General features: G+C 36.5%; 1 protein-coding gene across 3 annotated transcripts in view; it reads right to left on the reverse strand.

Moving 5' to 3' along the window:
* Positions 1-238: 238 nt before the first annotated feature.
* The window catches only part of GPM6A (glycoprotein M6A), a 353384-nt gene continuing 328427 nt past the window's right edge, over positions 239-25195 (reverse strand). For all 3 annotated transcript variants that reach the window (XM_008249994.4, XM_070068303.1, XM_008249983.4), the window contains exons 4-7: positions 20851-21004; positions 13119-13195; positions 12574-12639; positions 239-2343 (exon numbers count right to left, since the gene is read on the reverse strand). In XM_008249994.4, coding sequence (XP_008248216.1) covers positions 2191-2343; positions 12574-12639; positions 13119-13195; positions 20851-21004 — 450 coding nt within the window. In that variant the 3' untranslated portion in view covers positions 239-2190. The remainder of the gene's footprint in view (positions 2344-12573; positions 12640-13118; positions 13196-20850; positions 21005-25195) is intronic.

Here is a 25195-nt window from a genome sequence, read left to right on the forward strand (position 1 = left end):
ACTTCCTAAATGCAACACCCTCCAGTCCTTCCTCCTTTCCCACTCTCTAGACTGCCCAGCAATGCTACACTTATGTCCATGGACATGATTTCCATTGAATCTTGAAGTATATTTGGCAATCTCACAGAAATTAGAGTCTCAGAAGATTGCATCCACTTCATCTGCAAAGAATGCACACATATAAGAAAGAGAAATAAATAAAGCAAAATTTAAAAAACACAAAAACCACTGCAGAAACTAATAATAAGTACACAAAGTACACAAGTATATTTATTACATTTTGCAAGCACTTTGTTCTACATTTCAAAAACGCCACCATCAAGCTGTTGGCACATTTATGTACAAAACAGATTAATTGTAATGCCTGCTACAAAGCACTCTGTGAAAATACACTCTAATACTAGAAATAAAAGCCAAAAGTGTCAACATCATTACATGAATTTAGGAGACAGTTTTAAAAATCATCACAAACTGTAGAGACATAGAACTGAAACACTATAGTATAGAATTTAAAGAGCCCATTAATACTTTTGCTGAATATCTGTAATACTGCATATGTCAGAAAAATGTTGAACTAGTAAGATAATCTAAGTGTAAAAAATGAAGCAAAATGAACCCCAAATTAATTAATCCTACAGAATGCATAATCATGCCACAGATAACTCTAGTAATACCCCCTATCTACTACAAGAACTTGTAAAATCACTGATGATGCATGATTAGTAGTTGTACAAAGATTGTTTCACTCAATAAAGTTTATTAGAAATGCACTTACACTGAGAAAGGATTTCACAATGGTCAAATCAGTGCACAACACTACCTAGCTTTATACACTGACAAAAATGTCTTGTCAGGCTACATCATTTTAAAGACACTTTACAGCATTCTTGTAGCATTAGAAATAATCAAAGGAAGAGTGAAGGTTAAAACAAACACCAGATTTGGTCCAATAATACTGATTGTTTTTTTAAAATTCCTTTGATACAGGTACTTTTTATAAATGACTATGAATGAACATTCGGTTAAATGACCTACTTAAAATAAAAACACAAATATAGCACTACACTTCCAAACAGTACATTCTATAGTGGCCGCTGACCACAGTTTAGAAAACGCTACAGGTAAACCGACATAGATTGAAGGTTGCAAGCAAAGCTATTATATTAATGGAAGCCTTTTCAAATATATCATACACATTTTAGGAATAGTTTACAGAGGTGCAATCCATTAAAATTTTTTAAAGTAGGTAAAACAGTTCTGAGGGGTTAGTGTGCTTATTTTTAATATACCACCTTCATAAAGGTAATTATTTTCCACATTAGCATATTAAAAGTTCCAATCCAGCCACTGCTTAAATCACAAAAAGATCATTCTCCAATAGTCCACAGTAATTATTTCCATTAAAATTGTCTCTATTCTAAACTTTAAAAGGTAAGCCTGATGTCACAATCTTATAAAGGCAACTAGCCATGCATTAGCATCACTGTTTCTACATGCTCACAACATAAATATGAGTAATAAGAGAGAAATACCATTGAAGTACATCAAGAAAAAATACAATGTTAACAAAGATAAGAAGCACTTTTTTTTAACCTACTCTTATAAATTTAGAAATTGCACCTTAGATTGATGAAAACATTAACCAGGGCCTATATAGCAATGTGGCCACTGATTTCCAGACGAGATTTCCTTATTTCAACAAGAGTCATCATGATGGTATCTCTGTCTAATATTCAAAATGTACAATGGTCCCTTTGAAGGTTACCTGTAGTTAAACTAGTTACCGAAATCAAAACTAAAAAGTATAAAAAGCTATTTTCATTTCAAAGCATAAGAAATAATGCAAAAAGTGTTATGTATAACACATGGGAAATTGTTAAAAAACAAATCTTTCAATTGACAATGTTAGTGTTTTTGATCCTACAGAACTATTAAATGAGTTTGAGAAATTTTAAAACAAACCAAAAAAGGCTGGATAGGAGCTTGTAGAAGAGATCTGATAACACCAATTTAACAGATTAGGAAATTAAGTGCTAAACAACAAAGAATTGGATTCGGGTGATTCATAAGTCACCCTACACATCATTGATGAGAAGCACTTTCACTTTTGTTTTTCAAAGGTTGGATGGTTGGATGGCCCTTAGTTAAACACCAATGCATTCAAATGGTAGAAAGAACAGAAAGATGTATTTATGTGTATGCATTGAGCCGCTCTTTGGAGCGAGTAGAATGAATGTCATGAAGCTCTTGCTCCTCCTTGGACTTGATATCCTCGTACTTCTGCATCCGACAGGCATCTTTCACGTAGGCCCAGTTGGCAGACAGAACCATAAGGTAGTGAACCTAATTAAAGACAAAAATAATTTATATTGAAGACCTGTTCAGTGTCTTAACTACATATTACTATCAGGAAAGAAATATTCAAATCATATAGTTATGTAGCATATGTTCATACCTAAAATGGAACCAAAATTTCCATGATAATAGGAGTAATATAAATAAAATATATGCCTCACTATTCCAACTAAACCATAGTTTCAACACCCCTTCTTTTTATATCTTGTATTCTTCCATGTTTTCAAATTTGAAGTAATGCAAGACCTATTCTTAATCTTTATGTGAAATGTACTGTCCATTCTGTCTTCATTTTCCCAAATCTTAAGACTATACATGTTATTGTATCTTTATTTTATAATTCATAGTCACAAATTATCTAATGATTTGCATGTAATTGACTTGAATTAATTAGGAGATTTATTGCCCCACCGTGTAGTACAAAGAGGGATTATAGAAATCCCAAAACGAACACATAAATTTAATTATCCTCTTAAGTTTTAATACTGTGAGTTTTTAATTCCCTTACATTACAGTTACAGGAGAGAAAGCATTGTGTCACATGAATTTTATATATGTATATTCATTCATGATTACCAAAACAGTGCCATAATAAAAAAAGAAGATTGACTTATTTTTAATAATGAAATTACTCAATCAATGAAGTTCTTGGTTTGACTTGAACTGACTCAGTAATATGATTTCTTACTTGTTTTCTTTCTTTTTTTATGGGTTTTGGTGGATGAATAAGAAAGAGAAAGTCAGTTTATAGATATTTACTTTCTCTAAGTTTCAAAGGGTGGGCACTGTTTAAAATTTGGTAGAAAAGTAGAACACTAATATTTTGATAATTATTGATAAATACCTTGAAGGACAAGATGCATATTGGTCTTACAAAAAGTGTGTGTGTGTGTGTATATATATATATAAAGAATGCAAAATCAACCCTAAATAGTGAATATTGTGGAATATACAGGTAGTAAAAGGATAATTCAAAACAATTTTGATATAAGAATATAGGAAAAAGATGCATAACACTGCAAGTTATTTCAGGATATTCTATTTCATTTGAAAATCTGCATTTTAATGGAAATTATAAGACACTTGAATGCAGAAGCCATAAGTTATAGTCTTATACATTATGGTATTTATATAGTGAAAGCTTATTAACTATGTACACACATAAAATAAGGTTTATGCACAGATTCAAACAGATGTGATATTTTCGCGCTTAGATAGCAAATATTGGGGACACATTTGACATAATTATGACACCACTACGGACACCCACAACCCACCCTGGTGTATCTAAGCTCAAATCCCAGTTCCACCCCCAATTCTAGCTTCCTACTAATTAATGTTCAGCTGGTGATAACTCAAGTAGTTGTTCCCTGCCACCCCTGTGAGATATGTGGATTGAGTATCTTGCTCCTGGTTTCTGCCTGTCTCAGGTCTGCTATTACAGACATTGGGGAGTTAACCTGCAGGTTAGTGATTTTCTCTATTTTTCTCTGTCTCTCTTTCTGTAAATCTACCTTTTAAATAAATAAAATAAATCTTAAAAAGCCATCTTTTCTCTTAATACCAGAGAAAATATGACTCCTAATTATTAAATCTGTATCTGAAATACTGAAGAGAAATTAAGGGTCAGTTTTGTTCAGGAGCTACATGCATGTCACTAAAATCTATTTCTTATGTTGTTATGTGCACATGAACACAAGTATCTATATTTCTCCACTGATCTCACAGCCTGGCTGGTGCTGCCAGGGACTGAGTGCCTAGTACATCATTGGCCAGAACATGTTGATGCTTCCCATGGGCATATTTAAGCATTAATTTAAAAATAAAAGGCCTTTACTTATTGTTCTATTTTGATCCCTCCATTTAATTAGCCAACATGATCTTATTAAGCATTTCACATTCTGAAAGAAAATTCCCATGTAGAAATTTATAATCACCATAGCTAAAATGTTGAGCTTGTTTTAATTAACAAAACATTTGAAAATCCAGTTTAACACTGACATTGAGTCAGTTTTGTTGGATAATTTAACAATAATTTAATAATACAAACTTAATACAAAAATGTTGATGAAGCAGTAAAATGACTGGTCTGATAGGGTTCATTATTACATTAGCATTGTCTCATCAGTCCTGTTTTTAGTCTTTGATAAGAGACAGATCTTTTCTTTAAAAAAAAAAATGTTACTGAGATTCCAAGATGGCTCAATAGGGAAAAAACGTAGTGCTTTAGGCGAGGGGAAAATAGCAGGAGAAAAGCAGAGGAAGTACATTCCCAGGGTCGAGTTGGAGAGAACTTTGCAGTGGAAATTCTACAAAAGGAGGACACCAAGGTACAGACACAACACACAACCCCCAGAGCCGAGAGCCAGAGGATACACCAGCTTTTAAGAGGGAGGTAAGAGCAGCCTTCATCAGTCTGTGCCACTGTGATACTGCTGGAGAGACCACCTTGAAACAAACACTGTCTGAATCTAGCCTGAAGCCCTAACGGGGGGCAGGTTACCCACCTAATCCAGAGGAAAAAAGCACATTTCTTTTCTCCCCATTCCTCAACAAGGGTGCCCATCAACTGGCAGGGTAAAGATGCCATTTTGCAACCAGTAGCAGCTGCAGTGGCTCTTGGGCACATGTGTGATCAGGGGATTTCACCAAAGGAAAAAATTTGCTTTCCCCAACAGGCAACTCTGAGTTTTGCTGGGAGGGTTGACAGAGTGCTAGGCACCTGCATAGCACTGTGAGGTGCCCCAAGCCCTTCAGCACATTCAAGCTATGGGGCTCAAACCACCAAGGCAGAGAACTAATAGGTAGCTAACTCGGGAAATGTCTCTGATGTCTTCATGTGCAGAAGAGGCTAGCATGGTAGACTGGATCCTCTGTACTCTGTGACTGTGGGAGCCTTGCATGCTAAGACTGTAGGAAAACTCTGACTGTAGGATAGGACACAGGGTATAGCTGGATCTCTGGGCAATCACTGTGTCCAGTGGCAGAAGCTCAAGACTCCCTAATTTACTGGGGTGGGTAATTGCAGAGGGATCCTGCTCACCCTGGGAACTGTGCAGATACTTTGTGCTATTCATGTGGCAGTGCAGGTGAGTGCTGCACCCACTATGGGTAAACCCTGGGCATTGATCACCTTGGAAGAGAGGAGTGAGGGTGTGATTATGGCAACAGAGGTGATCATTCCCTCTCCCCTGCTGTTAATAGAGGAAAACTACCCTGCCCAACATGAGTGTGACCCTCAATACTTGCCCCACCCTGGAGCACTGACCAGAACTCCCTGGACACACCCAGTTTATGCTTCTGGGTAATCACTGAAACAGCAGACACTTCATTAACCCACAGAGACATAGTTCAAAGAAAAAATCCATCGGAGGTAAAAACCAACAAGTATCACCACAAATGCTTAAAAATAAGCACAGAAATTCAAGAAATAAGAATAAGGAAGACAACATGACTTCCCCAAAGGAACACAACAACACTCCAATATTAGAATATATGGTCAAAGATATTGATGAAATTCCTGAAAAGGAATTCAAAAGAATGATCATAGGATTACTCTGAGCAATGAGAAGCAAATTCCCCAATTAAATAAATCCATATGATACATGGGGGGGGGGAACTTTCTATGAGACTGAGATTTTGAAGAGAAATCAATTGAAATATTATAAATGATGAATTCAATAGGCCAATAAAAATATACTGTAAAGTCTTAACAAGAGACTTGGTGGGAAGAAAGAATATTTGAGCTATAAGACAAACCTTTGGAAAAAACATAGTAAGAGAAGAAGGAGAAGAAGAAGAAGAAATTAGAAAAAATAAAAACCAATGTTCAAGATTTATGAGATACTATCAAATGACTCAACATGTGAGTCTTAGGAGTGCCTGAAGGAATGGAAAGATGGAATGGATAACAAGACCTATTCAGTGAAATAATTACAGGAAACTTCCCTCATTTGGAGAAAGAAAGAGACATTCAAGTACATGAGGCACATAGAACTCCCAACATACATGACCAGAAAAAAATATTCACCATGATACATTGTACTCAAACTTTCAGGAGTAAAGCATAGGGACTAGCACTGTGGATTTGTAGGATAAACCTCCATCTATGCTTCCAGCATCCCCTATAGGCAGCAGTTCATTTCCCAGCTGCTCCTCTTCCAATCGAGCTCTCTGCTATGGTCTTGAAAAGCACTAGAGTATGACCCAAGCGCTTGGGCTCCTGTGCCCATGTGGGAAACCCAGAAGAAGCTTCTGGCTCCTGGCTTTGAATCAGCCTAGCTCTGGACATTGCAGACGTTTGGGGAGTGAACCAACGGATGCAAGACCTTTTTCTTTGTTTCTCCCTCTCTGTATGTAACTCTAGCTCTCAAATAAATAAATAAAATCTTAAAAAAGAAAGTAAAGCATGAAGAAAAAATTCTAAAATGTGAACAAGAGAAATGGCATATTACTTTCAGAGGATCTTCAATTAGACTCACAGCTGATCTCTCATCAGAAATCCTACCAGCTAGGTGAGAATAGAGACACAGTCCAAGTCGTAAGAGGAAAAAAAAACTGCTGAACAAGAATACTGTACCCTTCAAGGCTCTCATTTATGAATGAAGGTGAAATAAAGACTTTCAATAAACAACAGAAGCTGAAAACAATTTGTCACCACTCATCCAGCCTTACAAAAAATGCTTAAGGATATGCTACATACAGAAACACAAAAAGATAATCATCATTATGAAAGAATGGGAAGGCAGAAAATCTCCCAGAAAAAGGACAAGGAAATCCAAAGTAAACAATAGAATATTTATGAAAAAAATAGCAGGGCCCAGTCATTACTTATCACCCTTGAACGTAAATGTCCTATGTTCTCCAGTTAAGAGATACAGACTGGCTGAATGGATTAAAAAGCAAGACCCATCTGTATGCTGCCTACAAGAAACACACTTCACAACAAAGATATACACATACTGAAAGTGAGAGAATGGAAAGATATATACCACACAAACAGAAAGTAAAAATAAACAAGTGTAGTCATCCTAATATTAGAAAAAATAGATTTTAACACAAAAACTGTTAACAGAGACAATAAGGGCAGTTTATGATGATTAAGGGATCAATTCAACAGGAATATGTGACTATAATAAATGTATATGTACCCAATGCCAGGGTACTTGACTATTTAAAATAAATGTTAATGAATCTAAAAGGAGACAGAGGCTCCAATACAGTAGTAATGGGGGACTACAATACTGCACTTTCATCAATGGACAGATCAGCTAGACAGAAAATCAACAATGAAACAAGAAATTTAATCAACACTATGATCCAAACGGATCTAACTGATATCTACAAAACCTTTCAACTCACACTTGGAAAATACACATTCTTTTCATCAGTGCATGGACCTTTCTCTAGGATAGACCATATGCTAGGCCATAAAACAAGTCTTAGCAAATTAAAAAAAAAATCATACCTTGCATCCTTTCTGATCACATGGAATGAAGCTTGAATTTAACAACTCAAGAATCTCTAGAAAGTATGCAAACCCATGGAGACTGAACAACATGCTTCTGAATGAACAATGGTTCATAGAAGAAATCAAAAGGAAAACAAAAAAAAAAATCCTAGAAATGAAGGAAGATGATAATAAAAAACATATAAAAATATATGGGATACAAGCAAAGAAGTGTTAAGAGGGAAGTTTATAGCAACTGGTGCCTACTTAAATAAATTGGAAAGGCAACAAATTAATGAGCTATCAGTGCATCTAAAGGACCTAGAAAAACAACAAATGAAACCCAAAATTAGTAGGAGGAAATACTTAAAATTAGGGAAAATATAAACAATATTTAAACAAAAAAAGCAATATAAAAGATCAGTGAAATGAAGAGTTGGTTTTTTGAAAAAAAATTTGATATACTGTTGGCTCAACTAATCAAAAAAGATGAAAATGGAGATGTAACAATGGATACCACAGAAATAAAAAGAATCATCAGAAATTACTACAGGTATATGCCAACAAATTGGAAAATCTAGAAGAAATCGATAGAATCCCAGACACATTTTATCTACCAAAATTGAGTCAGGAAGACCCCCAAAACCTAAGCAGACCAATAATCAGGATGGAGATTGAATCAGTAATAAAGGCCCTCCCAACAAAGAAAAGCCCAGGACCAGCTGGCTTCACTGCTGAATTCTACCAGATTTTTAAAGAAGATCTAATTTCAATTCCTCTCAAACTCTTCAAAATGATTGAATGAGAGGGTATCCTCCCAAACTCCTTCTATGAGACCAGTATTACGTTAATTGTGAAACAGGAAAACGACACAACAAAGAAAGAGAACTACAGATTAATATCAATGATAAACATAGATGCAAAAATCCTCAACACAATACTACCTAATCGAATCCAACAAAACATCAGTAAGATCATCTACCTGGACCAAGTCAGATTAACCCCAGGTGCACAGGGATGATTAAACATAGGAAAATCAATAACTGTGATACATGACATTAACAAATTAAAGAATTAAAAACATGATTATCTCAATAGATTCCAAGAAAGCATCTGATAAAATATAACATCCTTTCATGATAAAAACCTTAAGCAAAGTGGATATGGAAGGACCTTTCCTCAATACAATCAAGGTAATTTATGATAAACCCATAGCTCACAACTTATCAAATGCTGAAAAGTTGGAAGCATTTCCATTATGATCTACCAGAACCAGACAAACATCCCAACTTTCACTGTTGCTATACAATTTAGCCCTTGAAGTTTTAGCCAGAGTCATTAGGCAAGAAAAAGAAATCAAAGGGATACAAATTGGAAAGGAAGAATCAAATTATCCTTATTTGCAGAAGACATGATTCTATATGTAGGGGAATCATAAGACTCCACCAAGAGACTATTAGAACTAACAAAAGAGATTGGTAAAATGGCAGGATAAAAATTAACATGCAAAAATCGATAGCCTTTGTATATACAGACAATGCCTAGGCAGAGAAAGAACTTCCAAGATCAATCCTGTTCACAATAGCTAAAAGAAAATTAAATACTTTGGAATGAATTTAACCAAGGAAGTGAAAGATATCTGTGATGAAAATTACAAAACAGGCCGGCACCGTGGCTCACTAGGCTAATCCTCCACCTGCGGCGCTGGCACACCGGGTTCTAGTCTCGGTTGGGGCGCCGGTTCTGTCCCGGTTGCCCCTCTTCCAGGCCAGCTCTCTGCTGTGGCCTGGGAGTGCAGTGGAGGATGGCCCAAGTGCTTGGGCCCTGCACCCGCATGGGAGAGCAGGAGGAAGCATGTGGCTTCTAATTTCTGGCTTCGGATCGGCACAGTGCGCCAGCCACAGCGGCCATTTGGGGGGTGAACCAACGGAAGGAAGACCTTTCTTTCTGTCTCTCTCTCACTGTCTAACTCTGACTGCCCCCCCAAAAAAAGAAAATAGTATTAAGCTAATTTATTTAACCGAGTCCTCAAGTCTCCCTCAGTTACAGTTGCATGAAAAACAAGCATTAAATATATCTTGTATATATATCTCTCTCTCACTGTCTAATTCTGCCTGTTGAAAAAAATTACAAAACATTAATGAGAAAAAGAGAAGACACGAAAAAATGGAAAAATCTTCTATTTTTGTGGATTCAAAGAATGAATATCATCAAAATGTCCATATACCAAAAGCAATTTACAGATTTAATGTGATACCAAGCATAATATGAATGACGTTCTTCTCAGATCCAGGAAAAAAATCTTGCTAAAATTCACACAGAAACACAAGGCAATCTGAATAGCTAAGCCTTCTTAAACAAAAACAAAATTACTGGAAATATCATGATACCAGATTTCAAGACATACTACAAGGCAGTTATTATCAAAACAGTCTAGAACTGGCACATACAAAAATAGACACATAGAACAATGGAACAGAATAGAAACTCCAAAAATCAATCCATGTATCTACAACCAATTCATCTTTGTCAAAGAAGCTAAAATCAATCCCTGGAGCAAGGACAATTCCTTTAACAAACAGTGCTGGGAAAATTAGATGTTTACATGCAGAAGTATGAAACAAGAGCACTACTTTATACCTTATACAACAATTAACTCACAGTGGATCAAGGATCTAAATCCATGACCTGATATGATCAAATTACTAGAGAAGAACATTGCAAAAACTCTGCAAGACTTTGGCATAGGCAAAGACTTCCTGAAAAACACCACAGAAACACAGGCAATCAAAGTCAAAATTGAAGTTTGGGGTTACATTAAGCTGAGAATCTTCTGTACTGCAGAAGCGGCAACCAACAGAATGGGAAAAATATTTGCAAACTAAGAAACATGAAGGATTAATATTGAAAATTTATAAAGAGCTCAAGTAACTCAACAACAAAACAAATAATCCAGTTATGAAATGAGCAAAGGATTGGATCAGGCATTTTTTCAAGAGGAAATTCAAATGGCCAACAGACACTTGAAAAATGCTCAGGATCATTAGCTATTAGGGAAATAAAATCAAAACAACAATGAGGTTTTACCTCACCCTGGTTAGAATGGTTCTCATACAGAAATAAACAAACAATAAATGCTGGAGAGGATGTGGGGAAAAAGGTACCCTAATACACTGTTGGTGGGAATGTAAATTAGCATAGGTATTGTGGAAGACTGTATAGAGATAACTCAGAAAGCTGAAAATCGATATACTATATGACCCTGCAATCCCACTGCTGGGAAGTTACCCAAAGGAAATGAAATGAAATCATCATATGAAAGAGTTATCTATACCCTCATGTTACAGCAGCTCAATTCACAATAGCCACCCAGAGGTCCATCAACTGAAGACTGTATACAGAAATTGTGGTGTGTATATATATATATATATATATACACACATACATATTATAATTGTGGAATATATATTATGGAATACTACGCAGCCATAAAAAAGAATGAAATCTTGTCTTTTGTAAAAAAAAAAAAAAAAAGGATTAAACTGGAAAGCTGGAAACCATTATACTTAGTGAAATAAGCCAGTCCCAAAAAGACAAATACAGTATGGTTTTCCTGATCTGTGGTAACTAATAGAGTACCAAAAAATGTAATGTATAGGAGTCAAATTAATATTTTGAGATTGAATGATTGTTTATACCCTTGTCTCTACTGTTGAGCAACAGTATTTTTTCTTCTTACTATTTGTTGAACTCTTTACTTAGCAAGTATAAAGTAAACGGCAAGCTGATCATTGTAAAAATTAAGATAGAGGGAGTAAGAGGGGAAGGAGAAAGTGTTGGAGTACTGTCTCTAGGGAGGGTAGAGTAGAAAGTATCACTATGTTCCTAAATCTGTATATATGAAATATCTTAAATAAAAACAGAATTTTAACAGTATTTTTTTCAGCAACATACTAGACTACATATTGTCATTATTTTTATATGCTGTATTAACTATAAGATCTGTTTACTAATACATTTAGAAAGTTCTTTTACTACCTATTTGCTAGGATACAGGAATAAAAACTAAAAGACCTTGGCTCCAAAAGCTATTACTGGTGCTCAGAAAACATGTTCATTGTTGATAATTGGCATTCAGTAAACAAACTGGAATTCATGGTGAGTTACAAATAAGAGACAAGAATTGATATTAGATCCTCCAAACTCAATAAAAGCCAAACAAGTAAAAAGAGAATTTAAGGACTTGTTATTAAGATTTTTCAAGAAAACTGGATATATAGACATTGAAGTTAAGTTTGCTTTCAGCAAATTAATCCTTTCTGATTAGTGACTCTATGGCTTTTTTGTTCTTAAAGAGGAAATAAAGAATAATTTAAATTAGGAATTCATTATAGAATCGGAAAATTAAACTGGAATATATATATGTTAATAAATATTTTTATAATAGTCATCTAATATGTAAAATACTAATTAATTACTTATTTTCTAATGTTATCAGTATTAAATGTTATGAATATTATTGAGTGTTTTAATTTTTAAACTCATTATCAAATATAATTTCTGTCTTAAGGTCAATATTTCTTTAGGTTAACTCTTGCTTTTCATTTATTTATTTGTCCATTATTCCTACGCCCCTCCTTTTTTTGGCTGATAAAGTAAATTGACTTCAGAGATTATTTTTTAAAAAAGCTGTTGTCACTACCAGAAAATTGATTTGTAGTTTAAATAAAAAAAGCAAGCATCAAAGTTTGGGGTGGAAGCTCTCTTACCATAGCAATAACTGCTGCCCCAGCTCCAGCAAGTGCCACAATAAACAAGTGGAAGGTCATGTTCAGCTGCAACGAAAACCATAGAGAAGCAAATTATGTGTCAGAGTGACAAGTAGAAGAGGGGTTAGGAGTGACGCTTTCTTACAAAAATGGTGTATATATTTAACAAATGTGAGCCTATGATCACTTACTTGATCAAAAAAGTTTTCACCTGCAAATTATTTAAATGCTTACAAGCACATTATTTTAATACAATTCCTTTATAAAGATGACATTATGATTGACAATGCTTTTATAGTAACATCACAACAATATAAGGCTATGCTCACTGTTTAAATACAATTTTTCAATGTTCATTAAAATTATTTTCTAGTAATTTTAAAATATTTGTTATGATTTTCATTGAACTATACACATTATCTCATTTGTATTTAATCTTTACCTCCCCTGAATAACATCAACATAGATTTACTAATATTCTATATCTCAAATAATAAAAGGAATATTAAAATTTCTAATAAAATTACAAGCTATAAAACACTCACCTCAGCAGACTCACACATCCTCAAGAAATTCTCAGAGACAGTGCAAATTTTCTTTTCCTCTCCAATTGTCACAATCCCTACATGCAGAAAATTAATGTTGCATTATAATTATTTTCATGAACCCAGAAAGAGAAAGAGAACTTTTTGCCAATCAAATCCAAAGAAGATCCATTTCATATTATGTTATAATGGAAAAATTAATCAGCTTACATTATATATAATCTTTGTGCTTAGAATTATGAATATACAAGACACAAAATTATTTAGCCCCAAGTAATATGTAACATTTTCAAAACCTCTGAATTCAATTGAATACAGTCACCAGAATTTTTAGAATCAGTTATAGATGGCTCATGGATTTAGTTCAATAAAATGATGGTATAGGCATCATGACTATGTTGGTGACTATGCCTCACACTGTGCTGAAGACAGGATATAAATTTGTTCAACTGGCACAATGCTTCTGTTGCTCTATAACAACATATTGCCCAAAGGAGCACTTTTTCTTCAGCTAACAGAAAATAATGCTATTAGTAATGGAATTGAAAGTTGCCATTTCACACTTACTTATCATTTCTCCAGTTGGTTCATGGACCAACTATAAGAATCACCTGGGGAACTGTCACAATAACTAGCCTCTAGCCCAGAACTCTTACATGATATTGAATTTTAGGCTTGGAACAGTGGATTCTTTTGAACAAGCAAACTGATAACTCATTGCCATAGCTGCATATTTTATTTTAGAGAAGAGTGCTCAGATCCTCCTTACAATGGCTGTTAAATTTTGTTTTGAGAATTACTGAAGTACAAAATGTTTACATGCACAAAAGAAAATCAAAAGTTGTGGGCGCTCTGATTCTAATCTTTGGCATATACTGATCTTAATTTAGTTCTAATATATAAACATATATTTACACCTTCTTGGCTTTAAGGTGCATCAATATTCTCCCTGTCTTATGGAGCACTGTCATTAGTTTCTGCTTTGTAAATAGTTTACGGAATCCATTTTCTTGTTAAAAAATAATTTTTTGGCAGTATATCAAATGTAGAGATCTGTCTGCACAACCTTCCCTTTCTGACAATTTGGTTCTAGGAGGGCAAAGAAATAGTACTCTGCCCTAAGATTTGTCTAATACTCTGCCACGGTTGAACAGGCTTCCTAGTCAAGGCCACTTTTCTCTATGCTAGTCCATTATAGATTTGCTCATGTGGAAAATACATACATGTTGTTCATATATTTTGTTACCCATTTCTCAACTCACATTCCCAGAGGGAGGGATAGTGAGAGGGAAGTATGGTTACCTTCTTAAAATTGTACCTATGAAATACAACAAATCTGTTCTCCTTTTAGTAATAGAAATCAAACTAATAATAATGATAATTGGGAAAGTGTTGCTTATGCTTTACTGTCCACAATTAATTGCCTTTCATTCCTCCTTATATCCCCTCCCATGAAACTTTGTCCCAAATCTCCATGTAACTTTTCTTAAAAGCACTACCAATGACCTCCCAGGACTAATTTCCAGTTCTCATTTTCCTGCAAGTCAGCAGTACCGGAGAGAGCTTATCACACCCTCTTCCTTCATATACTCTTCATTTGGGTTATAAGATCTTCTGTTTTTAAATTTCTAATCGCATTGATTCTTCCTCTAAATTCATGTCCAGTGCTTTCTCTTCTATACTTTGAAGTTAGAACAGTGCCGTGGTTACTCCTCTGCCACCTGTCTCTCTTGCTGATCTCATCCAATCTTATAGATCTAAATATTATTAACTACTATAAAATCTATACAGCCAGTATACACCTCTTCCCTGAAACCACTATTCTTAACTGGCAACTCTATTTGATCAATTGGTTAGTAATTTTTTTTTTTTTTTGACAGGTAGAGTGGACAGTGAGAGGGAGACAGAGAGAAAGGTCTTCCTTTGCCGTTGGTTCACCTTCCAATGGCCGTTGCAGCCGGTGCACTGCACTGATCCGAAGCCAGGAGCCAGGCCCCTTCTCCTGGTCTCCCATGCGGGTGTAGGGCACAAGCACTTGGGCCATCCTCCACTGCACTCTCTGGCCACAGCAGAGAGCTGGACGGAGCAACCGGGACAGAATCCGGCTCCTGGACCGGGACTAGAACCCGGGGTGCCAGTGCCACAGGCGGAGAATTAGCCTATTGAGCCGTGGTGCCGGCCCGGTTAGTAATCTTGATTTCACCTCTAACTTTAAATTCCCTTTGACATGCTGGATAACAGAAATTCTTACACATAGGAATAGCCTAGACAAGAAAACAAAAGCCTAGATTTTATCAAGAAAATTATTGAATTAAATAGCAGATATGAATACAGATTAGTAATTAGCAATGACACATAGAAAATATACAAAAGGTTTCCTATTAATATTTTGTGTCTAGTTTCTATGTAAGCATAAGATGTTTTTCTGAATGGAGTGGACTTAGGTCAAAAGTATTCTTTATTTCAATTTCAATTCTCTCTTCTGTTATATCTGGAACAAACATAGCAATATTCTTATGCCATAGCTCTCTTCTCTAGAAAAAGTATGCTGGAGGTGGCATTGTGCCATAGTGAATGAAGCCACTGCCTGTGATACTGGCATCCCATATGGGCACCAGTTCATGTCTTGTCTGCTCCACTTCTATTCCAACTCCCTGCCAAAATGGCCTGGGAAGAGCAGCAGAAGATGGCCTCGATGTTTGGGCCCATGCTGCCCGTGTGGGAGACCTGGTCTCTTTCTCTGTCTCTCCCCATCTCTCCATAACTCTTTCAAAAAAATAAATAAAAAGATGAAATCTTTATTTAAAAAAAAGTATGCTGGTCCAGGTTTATGAGTTAGTACTCTAACTTCATTTTATGATTTTTGCCATGGAGATTTATTTTACTCAAAAGTGAACATTGCTGAAACATAACAGGTGGTTATTAAATACCTACTGAAAAGGGTGTTAATATATCAGTGAAATAAAACCATACTGCGAAGCACTTTATATAAATCGGATAAAACAAAGAATGCTGTTCTGGCTAACTTCTGAGACTGTATGTGGTGGATAAGAAGTGGAGTTGAGGAAAAATCTAAAATTGGCCCCACCTCCTAGGCAGCACTTTCTCTTCAAGGTTGACTCTGAGGTCCTTTCATCAAATTTTCAGGTTTTAATGCAGCAAAATTGAAATATTGGATCTGGGTGATATTATGGGGACCTGTTTTAATGTTTCATGATACAGATTTACTAGAGCAAATGCCTAATACATCCAATGTCATTAGATTAAAACAGAAATCATAATAAACACATTAAGAATGCAGGTAAGATTATTTTATGATGCATTTCAAAATTCAGCAAATCCTAATTTGATAAGCAACCTTTGAATTCTTTAGCTCTGTCAACTGATGCCTGTGCTTTTCATTAGATCTGTATGAAATGTGTCTGTTTATTAAGTGTGTCTGACTGAATACTGAGATTCATACCTCTACTAAACAAGTATAATAGCCTTTACACAGTAACAGTTCCCATTATGTAGTTTAAGGACTTCGATCTCCTCTAAGATAAAAGACGCCATCTATATGCTAATGAGACAACTTCGCATCATAAGAGAAATCATTTAAAAGAATATTCTTACCTATTCAATTACAGTTTTAGATGAATACTAGTAAATTTTGTAACAGCCATAGTACACTTTTTTAGGAGTGATTCTTTTCTGATGCCATATGATAGTTATGTGGTTCTACAAGTACATTCAGAGATTCTTAGTGACATCATCTGGATGACAAATAGCTTAAAGCGATTGATATTATAGAATGAGGTCTACAAAAAGGTTTAACAGCTGAGCTCAATGTGCCCGCTGTTTCTTCCATATCCACAGAAGAAAAGCTACCTTGTGATAAACCATGATAACTATGTTGCAAACAGTGGTAAGGCTCAAAGAAGAATTTTAACTTTACATTCATGTTTAACACTTAACTTTGAGCCAGCTGCACTGTATCTTCCTGGGCCTTTTTTGTCTGCCCCCTACCCTGCCAGGGACTCTTCTGTCTTCCACTTTAAGGACCTCTGTAATTGCATTAGGCCCCTCTGGCTAATGCAGGATTATCTCCTTATTTTAAGGTCAGTAAACAAGCAACCTTGAGTCCATCTGTAACCTTAACTCCCCTATGACACCTAGCATCATATATTCATAGGCTGCAGGAAATCAGATGTGGGCATATGTGACAGGCTATTATTCTGTCTACCAACTATAATAATAGTTGACTTATGATTATGGTGTTAAAAAGCTCTTTTTCTGAAGATGTTATTTGAAAAATGAGTGCAGCAAGTTTAGAACACTCACTTTTTAATGTAGTGTGGCCTACTAGGTAATCATCTCCCTAGAAAATCACTTTACCTCTTAGAACTCCACACTTTAGACTAGAAAGCTGCACTGGTGATTAGTGAAGTCTATTTATAAAATTCTATAACAAGGATATATTCTATGCTTAATATTACAGGACATCATATACACTGAGAAGTATAAACCTTAATATATTACGTTAGTTTTGGATCGATAAGCATTTGAATACATTGAAAATTAACAGACTTTTTGTTGCAAAAAACAGTGAAAAATACTAAAAATATGCTTCTACTAATAATATTCAGAAATTATTTTCCCTCTCCTTTAAAAATTAAATTTGGTGAAAATTTAAGAAATATTTTGCTAGTTTCTTAATAGTTTTCATCCAAAATCTGGTTTGATAAAAGTAAAGCTCTACTACTTTTCATATTTTGATTTACTACACCATGAGAAAACTAAATCAGCCCGATCAGAAGCACACCAATCTACCACGTACATTTGAAAATACAGACATTCACATTAAGTGACCTCAGCCTTCATCTATTCCCACTATGACACTTTCTTAAAGGAAACTGAGGACCTGAGAATAAAATGGAATAATAAACAATAGCATGATAGCAATAACCTCACTGTGTGTACATCTGAATTTCAGTTAAGGCACAAAAATGTTAAATGCATATTGTTTAAAATATTTTCATTTATATATCAACTACAAAACATTTCTTGTTTACCTGAAATTTTAATTCAACTGATTGCCTTGTATTTTACCTGGCAGCCCTATGTGAGAGGCTAGACATATGTTTTCCAATTTTAACTTTGAAGGTCAGCAGAACAAAACAAAGAAATAGGGAGAGAGACTGCAGCCATAGGCAAGGAAATTTTTTTAAAGATACATTAATTCAACATCAAGGTTAGACAAACAATAGCATGGGTGCAAAAAAAGGAAAAAAAACTACATTAAAACCCGTTGTTGGAATGCTTTATACTTTCCATATAAATAATAATCTGCTATACAACTGATCACAAACATAGTCCTCGAGGATTATTTTTTTTTTGCCCATTTACATGAATATTTTCTAACACCAGCCTTCTTTGAAGCAGTGAGGGCCTCTACCATTGTGCTTGGCTGAATTCACAAATCTACTATACCTGGACCTTCCCTGTCCCTGCTCTGTTTTGCTAAGCTTTGTTTCCTGGCAGTTATTAAAAGCTTCTGCCACTGCCATAGCTACTGCTGCTGCTAGAACCACCAAAGCTACCTTGCTTTTGTAGTTTGGCAAAATATTGTCCTCCGCTACCACAGGGGCAGAACTTCTTCCTTCAAATGTTACTCCCTTCGTGGGTCCAAAATTTGACAACTGATTGTTGTAATTGCCAAATTCACTATAGCTTCCACCACCTCCCAAACTGCTTCCACTGCCAATGCCAAAGCCACATCTGCCATTGTGTTTCTTTCTTTCTTTCTTTTTTTTTTTTTTTTACAGGCAGAGTGGACAGTGAGAGAGAGAGAGAGACAGAGAGAAAGGTGTTCCTTTGCCGTTGGTTTACCCTCCAATGGCTGCCGCGGCCAGTGCGCTGTGGCCGGCACACCGCACTGATCCGATGGCAGGAGCCAGGTACTTATCCTGGTCTCCCATGGGGTGCAGGGCCCAAGCACTTGGGCCATCCTCCACTGCACTCCCTGGCCACAGCAGAGAGCTGGCCTGGAAGAGGGGCAACCGGGACAGAATCCGGCGTCCTGACCGGGACTAGAACTGGGTGTGCCAGCGTCGCAAGGTGGAGGATTAGCCTAGTGAGCCGCAGTGCCGGCCGACTTCTGCCATTATTACAGCTGTCCTAGCTGCCGATTCCACCATAACAACTGCCCTGATTCCCATAACTCTGTATACCACTTCACTAGCCTCTGCTTCCTCCAGAACGAGGGCCATCTCCTCGGTAGCCACCATCTTTACCAAATCCACTGTAACCATTCCTACTGCCACCATATGCACAACCACCTCAGCTGCCACCAACCTCTGAAATTTACTCCACAATCAAAGTTGTCATTGAGAGACAAGGATTTTTAAAGCAGGTGTTTGGTGGTGACATCCATCAGCAGTCACTGCTGGGTTTTCCTTCTTCTGTGTTTACAAGGGAATTGAGTCTAAGAGTAAACCTCTCCAATGTAAGTTATTGCCAAGAACATCATCCATAGAGCACATCATCCTGCTTTTCATTTGGGTAAGTCTACAGGAGGCCTTAGAACTTCATCTGTCAGGATGGCAGGTGAGCCACTGTTTTGGAACACACAGCTGGTTGACTACAGAGTAGCTGTGGAGTCCCCATAGTCTATCTATAATACACCCAGAGCCACAAGACCTTCAGGTACCCTTGAGTAAAGTTTCCTCATTTCCTGAAATAAGAGAAACACATCTATAATCCCCAGATATTAACAGTCAGCCTTTTAATATCTGTTAAATGAAAAAAGAAATCTATTTGCAAATGCAGTTTAGCATGTCTTTTATAAATTCCATGAGTCTCATACTTTTACAAATATTGAGCAGAATCTCAAAAAAAGTTAACTAAGATTAGACTCTAATTTTCTGCACTAATTTTGAACTTATGAGTAAAGATACAAACTCTGAAGCTGAGCCTCCTGAGTTTGATTCATAGCTCTGTCAGTTACTAGTTTATAAATCTGGACAGGCCATTTTTGCTCACTGTAGCTCGGCTTTGTCATCTACAAAAGGAGATAACAGTTTGTTCCCATTATTGAGTTGGGAGAATTAAACAATTTAAAGTACATAAAGTACTTAGATTAGAGCCAGTACATGACAAACTCATGTACATATGAGTAACTATTATTTTTACATGGGGTTTCAGCTCTAATTAAATATAACCAAAGAGAACCATTCAATTATTTAGCATTCTTTGATTTCATTATGTTTAAATGCTTAAATTTTTCCCATATATTTTTCTTAATTAATCTTCATATGAAATCTAACAAAATGTGCAGTTTGTTGTGGGAAAGTGAAAGTAAATGCAGATATCATATGAGTTTGGAAAAAAAGAAAAAAATTGGGAAATATAAGCTACAGTTATACCTGCAATTACCAAGAAAGGCAATCCGACAGCCTGTTCAAATATGTTTGTGTGTGTGTGTGTGTGTGTGTATCACCACTGTGCTTGGCCGGTTCACAAATCTTCTGTAACCTGGAGCTTCCAGGTTGTAAGACTAATTTCTATTAACCCTGGAATTGCTACTTATTTAAATTTAAAAATGAATATCTTAAAAGTAAATACTCTGTTGAATATATCTACATAATAGAAGTAATGATGATTTTAAAGTGATATACAATATTTTAGAAATGGTTACCAGGTAAAATAACATAGAGTTGCATTTTTCAGTTAGAATCCAATGTCTACCTACCAAACTGACGAAGATCCAAGCAGAGATTTGCTCCCTCCACTAATGTAGTGTTTCGGCAGATGGTCCACAGATTGAAGTACATGTAAACTGGCAGAGAGGTGAAAGCTGTGACTCCCAGCCAAGCCAACATGAAAAGGTATGTCAGCATAATAAACTGCAACAGAGAAAAGATCGGGAAAGAAAACATATGATCTCCTGGGAAAGATAATTTTGTGCTTATTCTGCAAAGCTTAACATATATAAAGATTTTATAGCTGTACTACATAAATCATTATAACAGCACGATCAGAAATATAAGCCTTGGAAATTGTGAAATGTGAACATAATGAATTAAGTGAAAAAAAATCTGCCGGAGAATCTCATTTTGGCATAGTTTCTAATATATAAAGGAAAAACTAACCCACTGGCATTAAAATACCTGTTTCATTCATGTACTCTTCTTACAACCTCTTCACAATCATTTTAAAGTTTAGAAAATATTATTGGTATGTTTAGAAGGGATTTTACTGGGGCTGGTGTGGTGGCATAGTTGGTAAAGCCACTGCCTTAAATGCTACTATCCCATATGGATGCTGGTTCAAGTTCTGGATGCTCCACCTCCTAGAAAAACATAAGATGGTCCAAGCACTTGGGTCCCAGCTACCCATGTAGGAGACCTGAAAGAAGCTCCTGGCTCCTGGCTCTGGCCTGGCCCAGCCCTGGCCATGGTGGCCCATCTGGGGAATGAACCAGTGGATGGAAAATCTTTAAAGCAATTTCCCAAACATTGTTAAACAGTGTGCACCCAAGATGAGACAAAATTGGTCTGTAAATTTATTTATTTATTTATTTTTGATATCCAGAGTTAGAAAAGAGAGACAGAGAGAAAGGTCTTCCTTCCATTGGTTCACCCCCCCAAATGGCCACTATGTTTGGCACGCTGCGCCGATCTGAAGCCAGGAGCCAGGTGCTTCCTCCTGGTCTCCCATGCGGGTGCAGGACCCAAGCACTTGGGCCATCCTCCACTGCTTTCCTGGGCCACAGCAGAGAGCTGGACTGGAAGAAGAGCAACTGGGACAGAATCTGGTGCCCCAACCGGGACTAGAATCTGGGTGCCAGTGCTGCAGGCAGAAGATTAGCCAAGTGAGCCGCAGGGCTGGCCGGTCTGTAAATTTCAGCAAATAAAATTTGAATATTAAATGATTTCAATTATAAAGGAATGGAGTAAGAACCCTTAAAAGGAAATTTATTCCTTAAATAGAATTATTAAAATTTATATCACTTTTAGAATTAATAAATCTTATTCAATTAATTTTAGTGAGGCTTAGCATGTAAAGATTTATGGTAGGATTTCAGTCAAATAAAACAATACTTGTTTTTATTGCACTGGTCAAAAGAATACAAATATTCCATAGGAGACAGGCATTTAACCCAGTGGTTAAGTCACCACTTGAAATGCTTGCATTCATGGGGGCTGGCGCCATGGCTCACTTGGTTAATCCTCTGCCTGCAGTGCTGGCATCCCACATGGGTGCCGGGTTCTAGTCCCGATAACTCTTCCAGCCCAGCTCTTTGCTGTGGCCCAGGAAGGCAATGGAGGATGGCCCAAGTGCTTGGGCTCCTGCACCTGCATGGGAGACCAGGAGGAAGCACCTGGCTCCTGGCTTCGGATAGGCCAGTGTCGGCTGTAGCGACCATTTGGGGGGTTAAACAACGGAAGGAAGACCTTTCTCTCTGTCTTGCTCTCACTGTCTATAACTCTACCTGTCAAATAAAAAAAGAAAAAAGAAATGCTCGTATTCCACAATGAAGTGACTGGTTCAAGTAGAGGATTCTCCACTTCCCATCCAGCTTCCTTCCTAACCTCATCTTAGGAAGTGGCAGGTGATGTCTCAAGTACATCTAGGAGACTCAGATGCTGTTCTGGACTCCTGTTAGCAGGCATCTGGGGAGTGAATCTGCAGTTGGGAGATTTCTCTTTCTGTGTTTCATATAAAAATATGAAAAATAATTTTTAAAAAGTTCCATGTGGAAACACAGACAACATGTGGTCTTGAAGCATACTTGACTGAGCATGGAAACATTTTACTGTCTCTGCTAGACAGAAAGGACAATTTTTTTTTTTTACCTCATCTTCCTCTTTTCTACTTTTTGGAATTTAATTAATGAAGCACATCAATATTTGAAGCTCACAGATCAGTGTGGGAACCAGCTCATAATTCTTCTGTTCTCAAAGCTTTGAACCCTAATACATCATTCCAGTCAAGGTGAGAAAGCTCTGCTAAACCCCAAAGCATGGATAAGCATACAGGAGTGGCAATACCAAGTCACTTTTTTAAAAAAAGATTTATTTATTTATTTATTTGAAAGTCAGAGTTACACAGAGAGAGGAGAAGCAGAGAGAGAGAGAGAGAGAGAGAAAGAGAGAGAGAGAGAAATCTTCCATCTGATGGTTCACTCCCCAGATGGCCGCAATGGCCGGAGCTGTGACGATCCACAGCCAGGAGCCAGGAGCTTCTTCCGGGTCTCCCACGTGGGTGCAGGGGCCCAAGGACTTGGGCCATCTTCTACTGCTTTCCCAGGCCATAGCAGAGAGATGGACAGGAAGCAGAGCAGCTAGGTCTTGAACTGGCGCCCATATGGGATGCTGGTGCTTTAGGCCAGGGTGTTTGCCCACTGAGCCGCAGTGCCGGCCCCAATACCAAGTCACTTTTAACATTAATAAAGAGTACAATGATATGATGCAAGTCATTTTCCATCTTTTACCATTTAGTTCCTATATATATATATATATGTGAGGCAGAGATCTATTTATTTAATTATTTAACATGCAGTGACATGACAGTGTAGTCCCTTATCTAAATGTCATGTTTATTTTGCATTAAAAAGGGCTTTATGATGCCTTGGTTAAAGGCACCAGCATTTGAGCTTGCTGAGCCTAAGCTGCCCTTTTTTTTTTTTAACTTTTATTTAATGAATATAAATTTCCAAAGTACAGCTTATGGATTACAATGGCTTCCCCCCCATAACGTCCCTCCCACCCGCAACCCTCCCCTCTCCCACTCCATCTCCCCTCCCACCCACATGAGGATTCATTTTCGATTCTCTTTATCTACAGAAGATCAGTTTAGCATACATTAAGTAAAGATTTCAACAGTTTGCTCCCACACAGAAACATAAAGTGAAAAATAATAGATGATTTTTAAAATGATCATGAAATCAGATCAGACCTATTGTCATGTTTAATCCCAGTGAAAGTCAAGTTGGAAATTGATAATTTCTTCGTCTTCTTCTTTTTTTTTTTTTTTTTTTTTTTTTACAGAAGATCAGTTTAGTATACATTAAGTAAAGCTTTCAACAGTTTGCACCCCCATAGAAACACAAAGTGAAATATACTGTTTGAGTACTCATTATAGCATTAAGTCTCAATGTACAGCACATTAAGGACAGAGATCCTACATGAGGAGTAAGTGCACAGTGACTCCTGTTGTTGACTTTACAAATTGACACTCTTGTTTATGGCCTCAGTAATCTCCCCATGCTCCAGTCATGAATTTCCAAGGCTATGGAAGCCCCTTGAGTTCTCCGACTCTTATCTTGTTTAGACAGTAAGCTGCCCTTTAAGCTTCTGTTTCTGTGTTTGTAAATTGGGAACAACTCCAAATTGATCTCACATGTTTGTGTGAGGCTAAAATGAGATAATAACATTAAAAGCATTTTGTTTAGAACCTGACAAATGAGAAACTTTGATAAAATTTTAGCTATTTTATTATTCATAATATTATTGTGACTGCCACTCTTACTATAAGAATATTTTCTGCCTGAATGAAATTATATACAATAAGAGAATTAGATTTCATATTAAGTTTGGAGAAAAAGAATGAACACCTCTTGGATTTGGGAAAGATATTCAGAATGAGCTTGCTCTCTCATGAGTGGCTCCAGAAGTTCTTAGAAACCACCTCAGAGGTGAAGAAATCCATTAATAAACTCCTTTGGGGTAGAAAAGCCTTCTTTATTAAGATTTTCATTATTTGCTGTTTTAGATCTCAAGGCTACTCAATTGAAATGATGTGGCAGACTGAAATTTATTGCTTTGGTGAACTAAAAGCAACTGTGTGAGGTCCAAGAGACAATAATCAACATGCTTTGAGCTATATAGTAACTTGTTTTTTCTTTTTTTCTGTCATGGAGATTTTTCAAAACCTTCTTTTGAAGATGCTATGTCATATAGCAGGGACTTACAAGTCAATTGGTTTTGATTCAAAGTGGATTGGAACACTTTGAACAGTGTTGTGTCTGCTGCTATGAAAGATATATGACTTCTAAAAATGCAGAAATACTGACTTAATTTTCTTTCTTCTGC

This window comes from Oryctolagus cuniculus, chromosome 2, assembly GCF_964237555.1.
Source record: "Oryctolagus cuniculus chromosome 2, mOryCun1.1, whole genome shotgun sequence".
Classification (NCBI taxonomy): Eukaryota; Metazoa; Chordata; class Mammalia; order Lagomorpha; family Leporidae; genus Oryctolagus; species Oryctolagus cuniculus.